Source organism: Lissotriton vulgaris, chromosome 8, assembly GCF_964263255.1.
Source record: "Lissotriton vulgaris chromosome 8, aLisVul1.2, whole genome shotgun sequence".
Classification (NCBI taxonomy): Eukaryota; Metazoa; Chordata; class Amphibia; order Caudata; family Salamandridae; genus Lissotriton; species Lissotriton vulgaris.
In genome coordinates, this window is record NC_141696.1 from 222,154,889 (window position 1) to 222,172,354 (window position 17,466).

Consider the following 17,466-nt stretch of genomic DNA (forward strand, 5'->3'; position numbering starts at 1 on the left):
CTCCTTGTTTCGTCCTGGCCCACCCTGTCCCCTCCTACCATGAATGGAAAAAAGCGCTATGAAGCAGTTAGCACTGTCCACATCTCAGTACTTAAAAAAAAAATCTTTTGGTCAGGCTCAGCTGTACAACATGGCTAAAACATTGACAAAGCCAATAGGTAGTGTCGGTTGGTCCAATTGGCTTTGTCAATGTTTTTTTCTTTATATACTTTTATTCTTTAAATCATTTTGTATTTGCTTGTTGTTTGTGTGTGTTATATTTTACATGGATCAGTGGATGAATGCAAGAATGAGTCAGTGTTTGAATGAATGAGTGACATAATGAGTGACAGGGCGCTTGTATGATGAGGTACTGGGGCCAAGCTATACAAAGAATGTGCTTCGGGTTTGCATTACTTGTTTGAAGCAGATGCAATGCAACGTCTAGGTTGGTATTTACAAGCTAACGCTAAATCATGATTTGGATTGATTTCTAACCAAAAGTAATTTGTGCATGACTTTGCCTCAAGTGGGATTTCCACGGTTGGTGCAAGAGCATTCCTATGCGACCATCCATGGGATTTGATGCAAATCCCTATCTACTAAGGGTTGTAGACAGGGATATATGCCAAAATCTTACGCCTGCCTTAGCCAAGCATAACAAGAGGAAATATTTGTATTTCTCCTTGTTTCTTTTCTACTTCGCACGTGTGCTGTATTCTGCAATGCCCATACAAAGAGAAAATTCTTTTAAAGTATATTTTTTGTGTAGGAAGGTGTTTCTTCCTGCACAAAAACCATGCTTACTGCAACACAGACACCCTTGTGCTATGGCGCAAGGGTGCCTGCATTTGTGCATGGCTGCCAGAGTGTTCCAGAGCTGGGGAAGAGCAAAACTGCACCACCTCTTATTGGGTTTGGCACAGTTCTGCTCTCTCCCGTTCACGCAGCGCTGCACAGCAACTTTACTTGCTGCCCGCGTTGCTTGAACTCTTTGTAAATCTTGGCCTGAGTGCCTCAAGTCACCAGTGACTGAAAAGGCACTCTCAGTTAAAAGCCAGACTTATTGGCATGGCCAGTGCTTGTTATTAAAGGTGATGCAGGGCTTGCAAAGAGGGTGCCATTGAAGTCAAAGGATATATTTGATTTGTAAGATTAGTAATTTTATTCCCTGGAAAATAAGACCCTCCGGCGAGGGTGAGTTGAGAGGTGTACTGTGTACTGTGTATGGTGGATACTATCTCAGTATTCAGCAGTTGAACACGTACACTCTGTCCTTGAAGCTCCTTTGTACCAGTGTGTGATTTTGTTCTCCATGGGGCTTAGTTGAAAGGCCCTTGCGCCGCTGGTGCATCACTTTTTTGGATGCCCCAGCAGTGCAGTCTGCTGGTCATAATTCCAAGTCCGTGCAATGCCACCCTGCGTGGCTTTCATGGCCTTGTAAATACGGCCCCCTATTCATGCATCCCTTTACGTGAAAGGGGCGTGCCATGGGTGTTGCTCTGGGTGTTCCTACACAACACCCATGGATTCTGCCACATTCCCAGATTTACAATGTTTCGTAAACCTGGGTATGAGTCATAATCCTACGCCGCCCCATGGAAGGCATAAGAAGGCGCAACAAGGAGAAATACTTTTATTTCCCCTCATTTTTTCTTCTTTCTATGCGTGCCGCCATCAATAATTGTTTTTGTGCAGGAAGGGTCCTGCATATCAACAGTCATCCCCACAATGCAGGCCCCCCTGCACCATGGTGCAAGTGTGCGTGCATTGGTGCACAGCAGCAAATTGTGCACCAACACAGGGAAAAGCACAGGGATGCATCGTATTGTTGTAAGTACAATGCATCCTCGTGCTTTTAAAGTTACGCAGCTCAGCATAGAAAATGCCTTGCGGTGCCACACTGCGTCATTTTGTTATAAAGGAGGCCCCCTATGCTGCCTATGCATCTTTCATCTTTCAAGATTAAACATTGATACAGCAAGTACGCCCATTTTATTTAATGGACAGTCCTCTCAGCTCCTTGCGACTAGATGTCAAGCTAAAAGTATTAAGCACTCGATGCCCAAACACATAATTGAAAAAAAAAAAAGAAAATATGTAGTTAAGTTACAAAAGTTTAGCAAAGTCACTGACCTCATCGAAAAACAGTTTTGAAAGCAAGCCTAAGAATACCAGCCTAATACAGATATCAAATACCTTCTTGTTCTGAAATAGATTAACTTCATGCCAGACTATATTCTTTTTCTGAAATAGTGTGGCTGCATGTGACTTTATCTTCTTTTTATGGAAGAATAGGGCCACTATTAATGTACTGTCACTGGGAGCCCAGATGCATTGATTTACACACACCCTCTCTGATGTGTGTAGAACCATTTTACTGTGTTTGTTGATCACCTATGGGACCGAGATGCTTGTGAGAAGTAAGTAATGTGTCTTCAGTTTTTGGGGGGCATGAAGAAGGCTCTTTGGCTCACTCAGACGTGCTGTGTGCTGCTCTCCAATGCCCCTCTTTCAAGGCGATCATCTATAATCCTTTTTCTTTTAGAAGATGCTGGACGAGTGCCAGAACCTGCGAGCCTGCCAAGTACCTGTCAATAGCCGTGTTTTTGGACCCGACCCCTGCCCAGGCACCACTAAGTACCTCCTTGTCTCCTTTAAATGCAAGCCCAGTAAGTACTGGTAATCTCCTGCCCCTGCCAAGCGCATTTGATGCCTTGCATTGTGCGGTGCCTGATACAGAAGAGCTAGCATTAGTGTATTTCATGCGTGTCTATTTAAATCTGCCTGTTTTTGTGATCTTTCAATATATCTATGCCAAGATCCCTTAAAGGTTTAACACGAAAACACGAGGCGAGGTGGGATGTACTGATTTTTGCATAGAAAACAAGTTTGTTTAGGTGCAGACTGATAATTTACGGTGTGTGAACCATCAATGCACGAACATACTCAGGGCCCGATTCTCAAAGATAAAGTTTAACCAAAAGTCTAACTTTACTATTTGTTGGTATTCACAAAGGTAAAATTAGACCAAAAGACTAACGTAGACCAAAAGTCTAACTTCACTACTTTTCAGTATTCACAAAGGTAAAATTAGACCAAAAGTCTAACGTAGACCAAAAGTCTAACTTCACTACTTTTTGGTATTCACAAAGGTAAAATTAGGCCAAAAGTCTAACTTAGACCAAAAGTCTAAGTTTACTGCTTTTCGGTATTCACAAAGGTAAGTTACTACTAGTAACTTTATTACTGGTCATTTTTCTAGTAGTAAATTTACTAGTAGTAAAGTTACTAGAAGTAACTTACTTTTGTGAATACCAAAAAGTTGTAAAGTTGGACTTTTAGTCTAAGTTAGACTTTTGGTCTAACTTTACCTTTGTGAAACTGGCCCTAGTGCTTAATTTGTAAAAGAAAAAAATGTGCACGGGACCAAAGTTTTACATAGTAGCCATCACCATTGCTGCTGAATGCCAGATTTGCAGAATACTAAGGCTGTGGAGTCTTGATTCCTCCTCATGTTTCTTTCGTCCACCACCTACACTTTCTGTCTCCTTACTTCCCTCTTGCAGGGTCTTTTTAATCTGTGATTTCTCCCTTTGTCATTTTTACCCTATCTTTCTTTTCTATCACCTTCCAACTATCTCTGTTTTCTGTCTTATTCCTGTTTGCTGTCATTCAAAGTTTGATGATGAAAAATAAGTACTGGTGCTTTCGAAAGAGTGCCAGTTGCTTCCTCATGCAACCACCTCCACAAATTAAGCACTGTACATATTTGTAGTGATGACCCAGTACAGGTAGACAGAGGGAGGCAGGGTATTGCTCTGTGTCTGCTTGTGTGTGTATGTGTATATTTCCTACGGTTTTATATTGGTTGTACGTCTCAGCAGAGACGGTAATGTATCGAATAGCCGTGGGCGTTAAACTCCATATTATCGTCGAGCAAGTACTGGTAAGAAACCACGTCTTAGGCGGGCTACTATACTTGTAATGTAAACCTTTGAGTACTTCTTGAAAAAACAAACACTTAGGAAATTGGAAAGAATACTTCTCACTACTGTTTAACTCAACCTTGTTGCACGTTCTTCTGCTATTTCAATCTTGGTCCTTTTGTGGTATCACTGGCTTTGTGGTGACGGTGTTGCAGGGTGTAGCGGACATTGGGCATTTCCTGGGAAGCTGGATGGTAGCGGCTGGTTTTGCAGCTGTGGAAGCTGTTTGTTTGTTACTGGGGGACGGTTTTGCAGCAGTGCTGTAACAAAAGCAGCAGTGCTTCACACTTGCACCCCATCCACCGCTCCTCCTCTCCGAAGGGGGGGGGGGGGGTCCTACAAAATTTGCAGGGCTCCTCTGGGTTCTCAGTTGGCCCTGCAGTGTTGTGAAGTGTGAACTTGTCCCATTGAATCTTTCTCCTTCTCTGTGGCAGTTTATTCTTTATCCCATTGTTGCAAGACCTCCACCCATGTTCACAGGGACAAGCATGTCCTTTCTTCCCCCTGCCACTGCCTAATTGCTACATGTGCCTGTTGAGCCCAGAGTTCAAGAGAGGGTTTGAAGTAGGGAGACCTGGAGTACTGTGGTTTGCAAAGCCTCAACAGGAGCCTTAGCGTAGGAGGGAGGGGCCTCATCGAGGTCTTGAAGGACAGCACTTAACGCTCACCCATTCATGGGTGGCCTGGCATGGTCTACCATTGTTGGTGGTGATGAATAACTGAATTAAAGGCAATGAACAACTCTAGTGATGTTTGTGCTACTCAATTTCTGAGTTGAATTGGAAGAAGTTGCGTTTTTTCAACATATTCTGCTTGTTTTTCTTGGTAGCAAATTAATATTCAAGGCTGTTGCTCAACAATGTTGAAATCTATATTATTTAAAGTTATTGGATTAAATGATTTATTGAGATGGATAAAACAGGTAAACGTGTGCTTTATTTCCCTCTCCTCTGAGAATTTTGTTTACATTTATTTCTTCCTCTGTTTCTCTTATTATTTTACATGTGTACATTTTGGGGTTATGAACCCTATAACTTGCAACAATATTTTTGGAGGCAGAAATACATTATTTCCTATTTTAGGCCACAAATTTGGTAAATGTGTCTGTTTCAACAACACATCAGGGGAGATTGGATGCACACCTTGCTGCTCAATTCAACCATATTTGCCATTTTAAACCATAATAATCATCCAATAATGCGTGCTCACTGGGAGAGTGCCTAGCCCTGGCGCAGTAGGCACTAGTAAACAAACAAATTCACAATTTCGGCTGTGCGATTGGGAAAAACTTGTCTGTTTGCTATAACTTTCAATTTTTTATGCATTCACAAATTGTCCTTGTTTCAGTAGGATGTTATTCAAGAATGACATGTTTTCACAACAAGTATGTGGTAAGGAATTGTCACCCCAGCCGAAACTATGCCTCCTCAATGGGAAATAACCTTTACAACGCTACTTTTACAACGTACTACCATTACAACGAAACTTTTTCAATGCAACATCCATTACAATGCATACCATTACAACGCAACCATTACAACGCATGACACTACAACGCATACCACTACAACGCATGTCATTACAACGCAGTCATTACAATGCATACCATTACAGCGCATAGCATTACAACACATAGTACCCTTACACTATCCAACACTTACCCTACTGTTGCACCCCCTGGAGTTAGAATAGTAATTTTTACCCCTACACTATCCAATACTTACCTTAAATGCACTGTAATGTTATGCGTTGTAAAGGTAGTATGCGATGTAATGGAATGTGTTGTAAAGGTAGTTTTTAAAAATTCGTTGTAATGGCATGCGTTGTAATGGAATGCGTTGTAATGGATGTTGCGTTGTAAAAAATAAGTTGTAAAGGTATGCGTTGTAAAAGTATGCGTTGTAACGTCATACATCCCTCCTCAATACATGGAACGCAAGGGACCTGTCTAGTGTAGAACAAACATGGATAACATTAGGAATGGTCATCGTGAGGCGGAATATCGCTCGCAGGTGTGGGGTACAGGAAATGCCAACATTCGAGGAGTGGAAGCAGGATATGGACTGGTGTATGCTGGCAGAAAAAACAGTCTATATAAATAGGGGGTGTCCCCGCAAATGGGATCGAGAGTGTGGAAATTGGAATGCATATGAAGGTCATATATGTATCTCTCCCTCACCACAAAGAACTGGACAGGGGCGGCGGTGGGCTGAGTGGGATGCTGATGTCAATGTTGATGATATTTAAAACGTGAATGCCAGGTATTGCAAATAACACCCTATGGACTGTTAAACTATGAATACTATGGAAAACGTGAATTGCTGTTGGGATACGACTCCGATTTCAATAAAAAGATTTACCAAAAAATAAATAAAATGACGTGTTTAAAAGCAGTGTTATTCAGTGCAGAGAAGACTCAGTGGGTGCAAAAGAGTTTACTTACAAGTAGTTTCACAAGTCTAATAAGAACACATAATACAAAAACCAAACATTGAAAACAAACTATAGGATATGGTCATAGGGTAGACTATTACACACAAAGGAGCGAATTCCAATTGATCTGTGAGTTATGGTTTGCATGGCATATGTGCGAGCTATGGTTCGTGGAGCTTACCATAACTGGAGAATTTCAGGGGCCTCATTTATGAGAAATGACGCATCGCTGCATGAAAGCAGCGATGCGTCACTTCTCAGTGCACACTCCTTGCGACATTCCTGATGCGTCAAATGTAATGTATGACGCATCATGTCGCAAGGAGTTACAGATACATCAGTATTTCTGACGTATCTGTAAGCGCAAAAGTGACACATTTCTGGAGTGTGTCACAAAAGTGACGCGACTCCAGCAATGCGTCCTTTCACATGGGGCAAGCCCCATGTGAAAGGGCCTGCGTCAGTCTTATGCCTGCTGTGAGGCAGGCGCAAGATTTTGACGCAACAGCGTCATAAAAGTGACGCAGTGAAATCTCATAGATTTCACGGCGTCACTTCTACGACCCTTCCTTGCGTCAATACGCCCCCCTTACATACATTATACCTGGCGCGTAGCATTCAGAAGCATTTCCAGATTGACGATTTCTCGTAAATCTGGAAATGTTTCTGGCACCCGCAGCAACAACCCTGGAACGCCCCTTTCACGCAAAGTGCTGCGTGCAAAGGGGCTATATTTACAAGAACAGGAAAAGTCACGCAGGGTGCCTTTTCCTGTCCTTGTAAATATGGGGCACTAAAATGCGCCGCCAGTGCGTCACAAAAAGTGACACACCAGTGGCACAATCTGCTTGTAAATCTGCCCCAAAGTCTATTTGGGGAGAAGACACAAACTGAGTGAACTACCTCAAATCAGTTCCAGAACAGTGACAATGAAATCAACATTCACTGTCTGGAAAGGACTGTAAGAAAAGGCTTGAAATTCCCTCAAATGGTTTCAGGACTTCTCATTGACTAAACAGATATCAGAAGGCAGTGTGAGGCAAGCTCTTCGAGAACCTGCGCCGGTGATGCTGACAACCAGTCTCCAGAGAGGTGGAAGGCCATCACCTGAACAGCTGCAAACGCTTGCTGGAGGATAGTCTGTCTTCGAAACAGTCTACTTTGGGTCTGTAAATGGAAATGTAAGTGCCAGCATTTGTAAAGCGCACACCCACCTCCGACTGAGGTGTCCCGGCGCTGAGGGCCGTCGGGAAGATTAAGCAAGCTATTGCCCAGAGTCACATGGTGCTGGGCTAACCTGTTGCCAGAGCCGGGGATCGAACCGTGAACCCTGTAGTCCAGAGCCAGGCAACCTGGCAGCTGTGCCTTACCTCTTCCCTCTTTCTGGTATATTGCCTTACCAGAAATTGCAGCTGCTCTAGTGAATGTCCATAGCATCTGTGGAACACCTGTCGAGAGAGAAGGCAGGGCTACACATACACAGCAGGTTCAGCGAGGACCTCACAGGAGGCTCCTGCTGCACCAGAGAAGGCAAAAAATAAATGAACACTGCCCCAGGGACACTGCACCTTAAAACAAACTGTGGGTTCTAATCACTAAGAAACTGGGTACCGATCAGAGACTGGCCTGAGGGTTATAATAAACATACTAAACTTCACAATTCTTACTGTGAACCTCAACCTATAATTTGCCTTTAAAGAATGCTATTGCCTTACCTAATAGAACACCTGTTTAAACCCATTGTTCCCGAGCATAAACTTATTTCTGTTGTATTATGTAGCAGGTGTAATACAGTGCTTTTCATCAGTAGCGGCACCTCCGCTAAGACGGAGGAGTGTTGCCCCACTGCCTTGGAGCAGGAAAAGAAAGGAAAAAAATATATAATAATGTAATGTTATTATCATTTTACTTTGTCTTCCTGCTGCGACAGCTTTGCGCGGCGGGGGGGCCTCCAAGGTGCGCAATGACTGTTTAGCCGGCCCTCTCGGGCCACCCAAAACAGTCATGCGCAATTTCCCTGTTCTCCATGCAGGCTTCATTACAGCCTGCGTGGAGAACATGCCCACCCCTCCAGCACCTGGCTGTGTGGTATGTCACTGCACTCAGACTAGTCACAATGCTGCATTGCAGCGATGTGATTGGTCAGGGGAGCCTGTGTGCCGGGGGCTTCCGTTCCTGTGCCCTACGCAGGAGAGCAGAGATGCAAGACCCGGCGGGAAAGTAGTTTTTAAAAAATGTTTTAATTGCGACCAGCACGCCCCCTTTTCCCCTCACCCGCGCCCATTCCGCCACCCGCGAGTGGTGCCAGCCGCCACTGCTTTTCGTTTTTCGTAAAGCTAAAACACTGGGCTGGACAGTCATTACTGATTTTATTGTGCAATGTGAATTTTCAGTCTCTATCAGCACACTACCTCACAGAAATGCCTTTGACTGCTTGAGGTGTGCCTGGTGTTCAGTTTTCATCTACCAGAGTGACTCAGGCCATGGAAAGTAAGTGTTGAAAAGCCTGCCACCGCGATTGTAGCCTTCAAATCTCTGCGTGCCCTGGGGCTCCCAAAACAGTTCTGACACCGTCAAAGCCCTCTAAATATATGTTTGTAATGCTAATTTCTCAAAAACTACTGAACTGATATACACAAAACCAAGCAAAGGAACTCCTCATGGTAAAGTTCTTTTTTAATGTCAAATTTTGTCTAATTCGATAAATTGAATTAATTTTGTTGGAAAGTTTTGTGCAGATTCATCAGACAGTGCCAAAGTTATGAGCAAAACAAAAAATGCCTAACCATAACTGTATATAACTAAATAATTTATAAAAAAAATAGAAGGTTGGGATCACCCCAATATATCGAATATAAATAGAAACATATATCCACTTTCTGACTAATCGTCTCCTCTGCACTCACTGGCATTAAAAGAGTGCTCTCTAAAGGCTTAGGGGCAGATTTACAAGCCCCCTGCGACTCTTTTATGCCACCGTTGCGTCACTTTTGTGACGCAGCGGCGGCGCAAAAGATGCGTCATGGTGCGGAGTATTTACAACGTGACGCATCTCCCAGGTGCGTCACGTTGTAAAGCCCTGCGCCAGAAGGAGGCGTTCCATCGCAGGGGGGGGGGGGGGCATTCCGGCGCAGGAACGCCTCCCAAAAGTGGCTGAGTGAAATCTACAAGATTTCACTCAGTCACTTTTGGGCCCATGGTGCGTCAAACCCCTGCGCCTGCTTGAAGCAGGCGTTAGGATTGACGCAGCATTGTGGAGATAGGGCCCCCCAGAGCATTGTTGGAGCTGCGTCGCGCTTGCGACGCAACTCCAGCAATGCGCCGCTTTTACGGCACAGATGCGTGACGCATCTGTGCCGGCGCATCCAGGGTGGCGGACCTGCGGTGCACAATAACTGCCGCATCCCTGCTGATATGCAGGGATGAACCAGTTATTGTAAATCTGCCCCTAAGTGTCTGTGTCTACAGACCAAATCTTAAAATCCTCTCTGCAGTTCCGCCATTTCTACAGTCGCTTTGAAGCCTGCCCAGCTGTCAGCCTGGAAAGATCATGTTATTTGCCCATTTCTTGAGCTGCAATTGGATAATTAGGAGACAGGGAATAATGAGCCCAGCCAAGCTCTTTCAAGTGATGAGAGAGAGTGTGCAGCCTTCACAGCACCAGGGGTACAAGGCCTCAGCTGGTTTTGATTGCAGTGGTTGATTGAACTGCACAGCAAGGATGCAAGTGGGCAGGGTTTTCATGCTTTCCCATTTGGCTCTTCACAAACAAAGCATCTCAAGAAGGTCTCTCCACCCAAATGGGAGTGAAGCAGGAGGCGGTGGCCTCTGGCATTCTCAAGCGATACAAGCCCCAAGTGCTTTTGAAAACTCAAGAGGCTTGGGAACCATTTTGTTACAATTAGAGAGGCTTCACTTTCACTTCATGCCACCCACGGCCTCAGTGCACAAGCCTGGATCCCAGCTCTATTGATGATGAGACCTTCAATCAGAGCAGACCAACCCGCGCCTTGAGGGCAAAGGAGATAAAATGGATTCATTGGCACAAAGGAGAAGCAATGTCCTTATGGACTGCAATAATATAATGTTCGTCAATTACTTGGATACAGGTCAGTGTCGCTTTCTCATTTTATGTGTCTGCACTCTACATGTGTACATGCACCTGCACAGTTATTGTATTTATTTATGTTGCAGACGTTGAGGCGCGTGAATGCTTCCACCTCAACAAACCACATTAAGATCTGAAAACTCCTGAAAATTAAACTTTTCAGACTGACCTTCAACTGTGATTGAAGGAAGAAGAGCCGTGCTGTAGAATTTCAGACATGGTTGCTCACCCCACCTCCCCCGACTTCAGAAGTCTGTCTATGCTCCCTTTCTGCTAGCGTGCAGAAGTTACAGAAAGGCAACACATAGCGCTACACACTAGTAATAAATAAATAAATAAATGCAAGGCTTTAGATACAGGGCAGTGCTGTCGGGGTGATACTTTCAGGTAAACGTCATTGGATTCAGAGCAATAATTCAGTAGCCCACCAAAGATGACTAAAGGTAGTAACCACAAAATGGAGAGGAGGCAGGAAACAGACAGCGGCTATCATTAGCCAGTCACCAGGTTTCTTTATGTTTAACTATAGCAATACAGTTGTCCACCCAGTAATGGGGCAGAATGGGAATAGAGTCTAGTTATTAAGTCATCTGGGACCAGATGTACGACACTTGCATTTTGCGACTCTCAAATTGCGTTGCTTTGCGACTCGCAATTTGTGACTCGCAAAATGCAATGGACAACAGCGTCATTGATAATGTTAGCGACTCCCACTGGGGTCGCAAATTTCCTGCCTCCTCAATATTCGTGAGGCAAGCTCAATTTGCGACCACATTGGGAGTGGCTAGCACTCCCGGGGATGGTGGCCTGCTGGGGTCTGCAGACCACCATGTCTGGGACTGCTTTTTACATAAAGCAGGTTTTTTTTTTTTTAATGCATCCCGTTTTCCGATGCAAGAAAAATGAAACTTGTCAGTTTCATTTTTTAAGGGCAGGCAGTGGTCCTTGGGACCACTGCCTGCTCTTAAAAATATTTTCTCACCCATTCACAAAGGGGAAGGGGTCCCTTGGGGACCCCTTCCCGTTTGCGAATGGTTGATCACCTACTTGAAGTAGGTGGTAAACTGCGAGTGTTTTGTGACTGCAAATGCAGTCACAAAACAATGGTACACACCATTTGGACTCGCTATTAGGAGGGAACGCCCTTGGCACGCCCCCTCCTAATAGCAAGTCTCAAACACTATGTTGCGAGTCTGTAACTCGCAATATTGCGTTGGTACATACCACCACCGTTTGTTTTTTGCGGTCGTAAAAGGGTTGAATACACTTTTGCGACCGCTGATGTGCTTTCCGCTCTACGCCATTCACAAATTTGCAGGTATTACCGGAGGCTGCAAGGTAATGTATCCCACTGATGCCAACTGCAAAGGCTTCCAGAGTGAGGCTGAGGAATGACTATCGGTAACCATGTTAGTGCCTGTCATTCACCAATTTTAAAGCGATCCTGTTAACGTAGTTGTATAGGTGTTTATAATGTGAATTCCGCCCAATCCATTGCTGCTGGGTCTATGGTCAAACTGCTGACCAGACATCAATTGTGATAAGCATGGGATGAGTCTGGGGAGTGGTGTAGGTAGAGCTTTTGCCACCCCGGGGCGGCCCAGAGTTTGTTGCCCAGTGATGGCCTGTGCAAGTAAGAGCCAGCAGGGGGGGTGGAGGCGACAGATGACAACAAGCGGGGGAGGCGACAGGCAATGATGAGGGAGAATACAATTTTAAAAAAAATGAAAACTTACCTTGCACACGCCACCTCCCCCCAAAAAGTGCTGTCTGGGGTGGACCGTCACCCCCCGCCCCCAACCTCAGCTATACCACCAAGTCTGGGGCCTTAAGAGGTGAGGAAGGACTGGAGGAGTGTGAGTGACAGGTTAAAGAGTCTGATGGCATATACAACCAATGGGTCACTGCACATCCCTAGCCTGTTTTGGATTCCCTTCTCGCATAGCCCTCTCATTAGAGGTGCCAGGCTCTGCTTTTCGCTTAGTGTCCCAAGTGCCACCATATGTTTAATATGTCTGTGCTGGCTATGATATATATTTAATTGATCAATCATGCCAGGGGATCCTGCAGCCTTGGGGTATTCCCACTGGGGTTTCACACTAATCTTTAAACTCGACATTACCAGGAATCTGGTGTTCACCACCCACTGATTTGTTACCAGGAGGTAGAGGACCTTTTGTGAATGGACAATTTTAAATACGTACCTTTTACCACTTTTCTTTTGGAGGCAGAAGTCGGAAATTAGGCCTTGATTTGGAATTCCTACATTGGGCTTATTTTCAGAGCTGCATGTAAAGTAATTTGTGCAGCCTATCCTTTGTGTGAGTAGACACAGGCGTTCCAAGCAATTTGTGATGCTGATGATTAGGGTTAGTGTTATTTTATATGCATACTTTAGGAATTCTCATTAGAATCTTCACCTGATGCATAAGTAATCACAAAGAAACCCTCTCATTGTTATCCTGCAGAAAAGGAACATTTTAAATAGGACAGCATCTTCTATCTGACACATTTAGAGATTTGCAATTCCAAGTACACTGTGGCTGATAACTTAGTTAGACTCTAATGCCCTGGACTGTGTGAGCTGAAGATTGCCCATCCTTGGCAAACAGACCCTTTTGATGCAAATTTATATTAGCGGAGATTCAGTAAGAAATGGAATTAGCAAATATACCTTGTTATCTCAATCAATCAATCAAGCAGTAATTCTATAGTGCGACTTATCATCCAAGAGAGTATCCAGGCGCTGTTCTGCGGGTTTTAGACTAAGAGCCAGGCCTTGAGTCCCTTCCTGAAGTGGGTCAACAAGGGTGAGGTGTGGAGGTAGAGAGGGAGGGTGCTCCAGGACTTGGCGGTGAGGTGGTAGAAGGATCATCCTTTGGGGATGCAGCGGCGGATGAGTGGTATCTGTGGGAGGGTGAGGTGAGCAGAGGCGAATGTTCTTGGGAGGTCGATGAAAATTCAGGTGGCGGTTCATGTAAGCGGGTCCTTGGTAGTGGAGGGCTTTGAAGGCAAGGATCAGAAGCTTACATTGGTATCTCTTCTGGATAGAGAGCCAGTGGAGGTCCTTCAGGTGCTGGGTGATGTGGGTCCTCTTAGGTAGGTTGAGGATCAGTCTGGCTGCAGCGTTCTGGTTTGTCTAGAGTCTTTTCAGGAGTTCGGTGGTGGTGCTGATGTAGAGTGAGTTGCCACAGTCCAGCTGGCTAGTGATGGGGGCCTGCATCACCATTTTCCTGGTGCTGCTGTGGAGCCACTTGAAGACTTTGCAGAGCATGCGGAAAGTGTGGAAACAGGCTGAGGAAATGGTATTGACCTGATATTTCATTGAGAGATCGCTGTCCAGGATGGTGCAGAGGTTGTAGGCATGGTCTTTCAGAGCAGGGATGTGTCCGAGTTCCAATGGCCACCAGGAGTCGTTCCAGAGTGCAGTGTGTCTGCCGAAGATCAAGACTTCGGTTTTGTCCTTGTTGAGCTTCAGGCAGTTGTTCTCCATCCAGGCTGCAATGTTCTTCATGCAGTTGTAGAAGTTTGTTTTCATCGAGGAGAGGTCCATTGAGAGCGAGAGGACGAGCTGGGTATCGTCTGCGTAGAAAATGATGTTGATGTCCTGAGATCTGATGCGAGTGGTGTCCAGCCGATGTTGAAGAGGGTTGGGCTGAATGATGAGCCTTGAGGGATGATGCAGATGGCTTGCTTGGGTTGTGAGGTGATGGGGGGCGACGGGTTTGCCGGGTGTGACCCGTGAGAAAGGATGCCATCCATCTGAGCGCGTTGTCTGTGATTCCGATCTGACACAGTCGATCAATGAGTGTGTGGTGGCAGATGGTGTTGAAGGCAGTGGAGAGGTGGAACAGGATCACGGCGGCTGATTCTCCTCTGTCGAGTAGGATGCAGATGTCATCTGTTGCGGCAATGAAGGTTGCTACAGTGCTGTGATTGGCTATGTAACCTGATTGGGAAGGGTTAAGCAGGCTGTTTCTTTCCAGGTTTTCGGTGAGTTGGAGGTTGATGGCCTTCTCCAGGACTTTGGCTGTAAATGGGAACAGTGAGATGAGAGGTAATTCTGGAGCTTGCCGTGGTCTGCAGAGGGTTTCTTGAGGAGGGGTCTCACCTCTTTACTTTCTTCTAAACTCTCTTGCTTCTAGCATCGTGATATTTGTTACCATTATTTTGCAAATTTCCTCCACTAAATTGGGTTCTAATAAAATAATAGTTTAGATATCTTGTGTATGTGAAAACCCAGAAAAATATACCTGTTGTATCTGGCAGGTTTGGCTGGTCTTAACATGGATCTATTCAGTTAAAGTGTTAGACGTTTACAGACACCTGTGCAGTTTCACAACTCCAAATAGTAAGTAAACATGGATTGCCTGGGGTCTAGAGGATGTCTACCAGGGTTGACTTGTTTACACAGCAAACCTTTTATCTTTTCCTCCATGAACCAAAAATAAAAAATGACTAAAGCAAGAATCTGCTAATCATTCTGTTTAATTTTGATGTCTTTTTAAACTTTGTAAACAGTTTTTGATTGACCTTTATGGATTCACAAAGTCTGGCAAAAGGGATTTGAAGGTTTGGTATGTATCCTTACACATTTGACATTCCTTTATTGTAGTATGTTAATGTTAAGTTTCTATTTAGCAGTCAATTGTACCTCCACATGTAATGTGGCACCATTAAGCCCCAGTGATGATGAGAATCTCCTTGCTATAGGTATGGATGTCAGTTACCTACGAGGATGCTCTTGTTGGGGTTGGGGCAATTTTCTTCTATCTCATGAGACCAATCCATCAGTCTCTCCATAGCTATTGCTTGAATGGAAGTGGTTGCTCTCCCAAGAGAAGATGCCTACACAAGATGCCTATTAGTGGTCTAAACCCATTGCTTTATAGGGGGCAAAAGATCTGTGATCAGCCCTAGACCCCGCACTTTATCAAACTATGTCTTCCAAGAGAAATCTGAAAGAGTGTTACTTTGACTCCCTGTCCATCATGTTGTGGTTCACTCTACCACCTAGAGCAATAAACTACATACTTTCATATATCATTCAGCATCGTCACAGCGGGAACCTGCAGTTCAGAGCAGTAAGAGGTTCTTTTCACCAGTGTCATAACAGGGGTAACACTGCACCTCAGATGAAAAAGGATCACCACTTCAATGGAGCCGTATCCCTTCAGTCATGTAATGTTTTCTTGCAGCATATTATATTGCAGCTTTCCAGCTGGATCTTCTCTCTGAATCCAGCAGAGTTATTGTTTATTCTTCCTCTAGGATCTCATTAATTAAAAAGCTGTGATACACGGCTGGTAAAAAGGCTTTGAACCTGTCACTAAGTGAAGAATACTTCAGAACATGTCAAATGTCATCAGTCTTCCTTGGTCCACCTCTGCACAGTTGCTGTAGACAGCTATGTGGCTCATGGCATCGTGTATTTAGAAGGTCCCCACATTGTCGAGCACAAGATACTGGATAACTTTTCACAATCCTTCTAAATTCCCATGTCTCCACAACACTGTTCCAACATAACTCAACAGATGGCTCTGCTTATACACCCCCAACCACCAGCTCCGCTCCGCCGACCTCGCCCTCGCCACAGTACCCCGCATCCGAAGAGCGACCTCCGGCAGCAGATCGTTCTCCCACCTCGCCGCCAAGACCTGGAACACCCTCCCCATCCACCTACGGCAGACCTAGGGCCTGCTGACCTTCAGAGGACTCCTCAAGACCTGGCTATTCCAGCAGTAGCAGCACCCTGCCACCCCAGCACCTTGAGACCCTCACGGGTAAGTAGTGCACTTTACAAATGTTTTGATTGATTGATTGATTGATAGTGAAGCGGTAGACATCAGCAGAAAACTTCTTCAACTCAGAGCCGGAAATCTTTAAAGGAATAGATTCTTCTGGGTCGTGTCAGGATCACCCTTCATGGGCACTCAGCAAGTTCAGAATATTTGGCCTGGTTAAAGAATGATGGATTCATGAAGAAATCCTTGGGTAAAAGGCTGATTTATGCGGCACTACAAGTGTTTCATGTGCTCTATTGAAGATATTGGTTTACACCAACCATCACAAGGTACTTTTCAAACCTATAGGCAAGGAGAACATACTCCTACAATTTGATTTGGAAAAATGAATGTGGGCAACATGCATTGACTGATCATTGTCAGCCACTCTTCTACCAAAAATCTGAAAAACGTAGAAGGATGTTTTGTTATCATTTACATATATTTCCATGAGTGGACATCGCATAAGAGAGTTACAGCATTAATGTTCCTTTGGTGGGGCCAGTAGAAAGTGTATTTATTTGCAACAGAGATCAATGTGAATATAAATAATTATTTATTTTCCACAGTCAATTAAAGCCATTACATAAATTACAATGAAACAGAAGTTAAAATCAATTTTTTAGTTACCAAATATGCAGTTTCAACAAACATACATACAGTACTGGCCCTACGTATTTACAAAAGGTAAGTGTGTTTTGAGTTGACTTAACAGAACAGAAGTTAGAAAATTACGGACAACATAAATTATCGCATTTGATATGCAACGTTTTGATGAATTTGCTCATAGGCTGTAGACCTTGGAAGAATGACCACCCAAAAAGACACATACCAGCCCCCTTTGTAGGGAAAACTTGTTTTTTGCTTTTTGTTTCAAAATACAACCAGACAAATTATTAAACTGTAATTACATCAAAACAACATGCTAGGTAGTGTTTGCTGGAGTTTGCTCAGGATGGTGCAAGTGAGTGGCCCTTGGGTTGTTGCTGAAATGGCATAGGAGGTCTGATACAATCTGCCCTGAAGAGGAGTTAGAGGTCTATGGCCTAGACCTGCTCAGCGGATGCTGCAGTGAGCACCAGCTTTTGTGTAAAGTTGGGCTCCTCTTTCCATCTTATGGAGACATATTGTAGGCAGGCAACTTACAGAAGTGGAGGACTTCACATTTGGGAAA

At 44.5% G+C, this 17,466-nt stretch overlaps 1 protein-coding gene across 2 annotated transcripts in view; it reads left to right on the plus strand.

Moving 5' to 3' along the window:
- EVA1C (eva-1 homolog C) overlaps nt 1-17,466 on the plus strand; it is a 401,925-nt gene that overhangs the window by 291,442 nt on the left and 93,017 nt on the right. Inside the window, exon 3 of one of the 2 annotated variants that reach the window (XM_086933993.1) lies at nt 2,528-2,651. In XM_086933993.1, coding sequence (XP_086790119.1) covers nt 2,528-2,651 — 124 coding nt within the window. The remainder of the gene's footprint in view (nt 1-2,527; nt 2,652-17,466) is intronic. The other variant, XM_086933994.1, reaches the window with a different exon arrangement.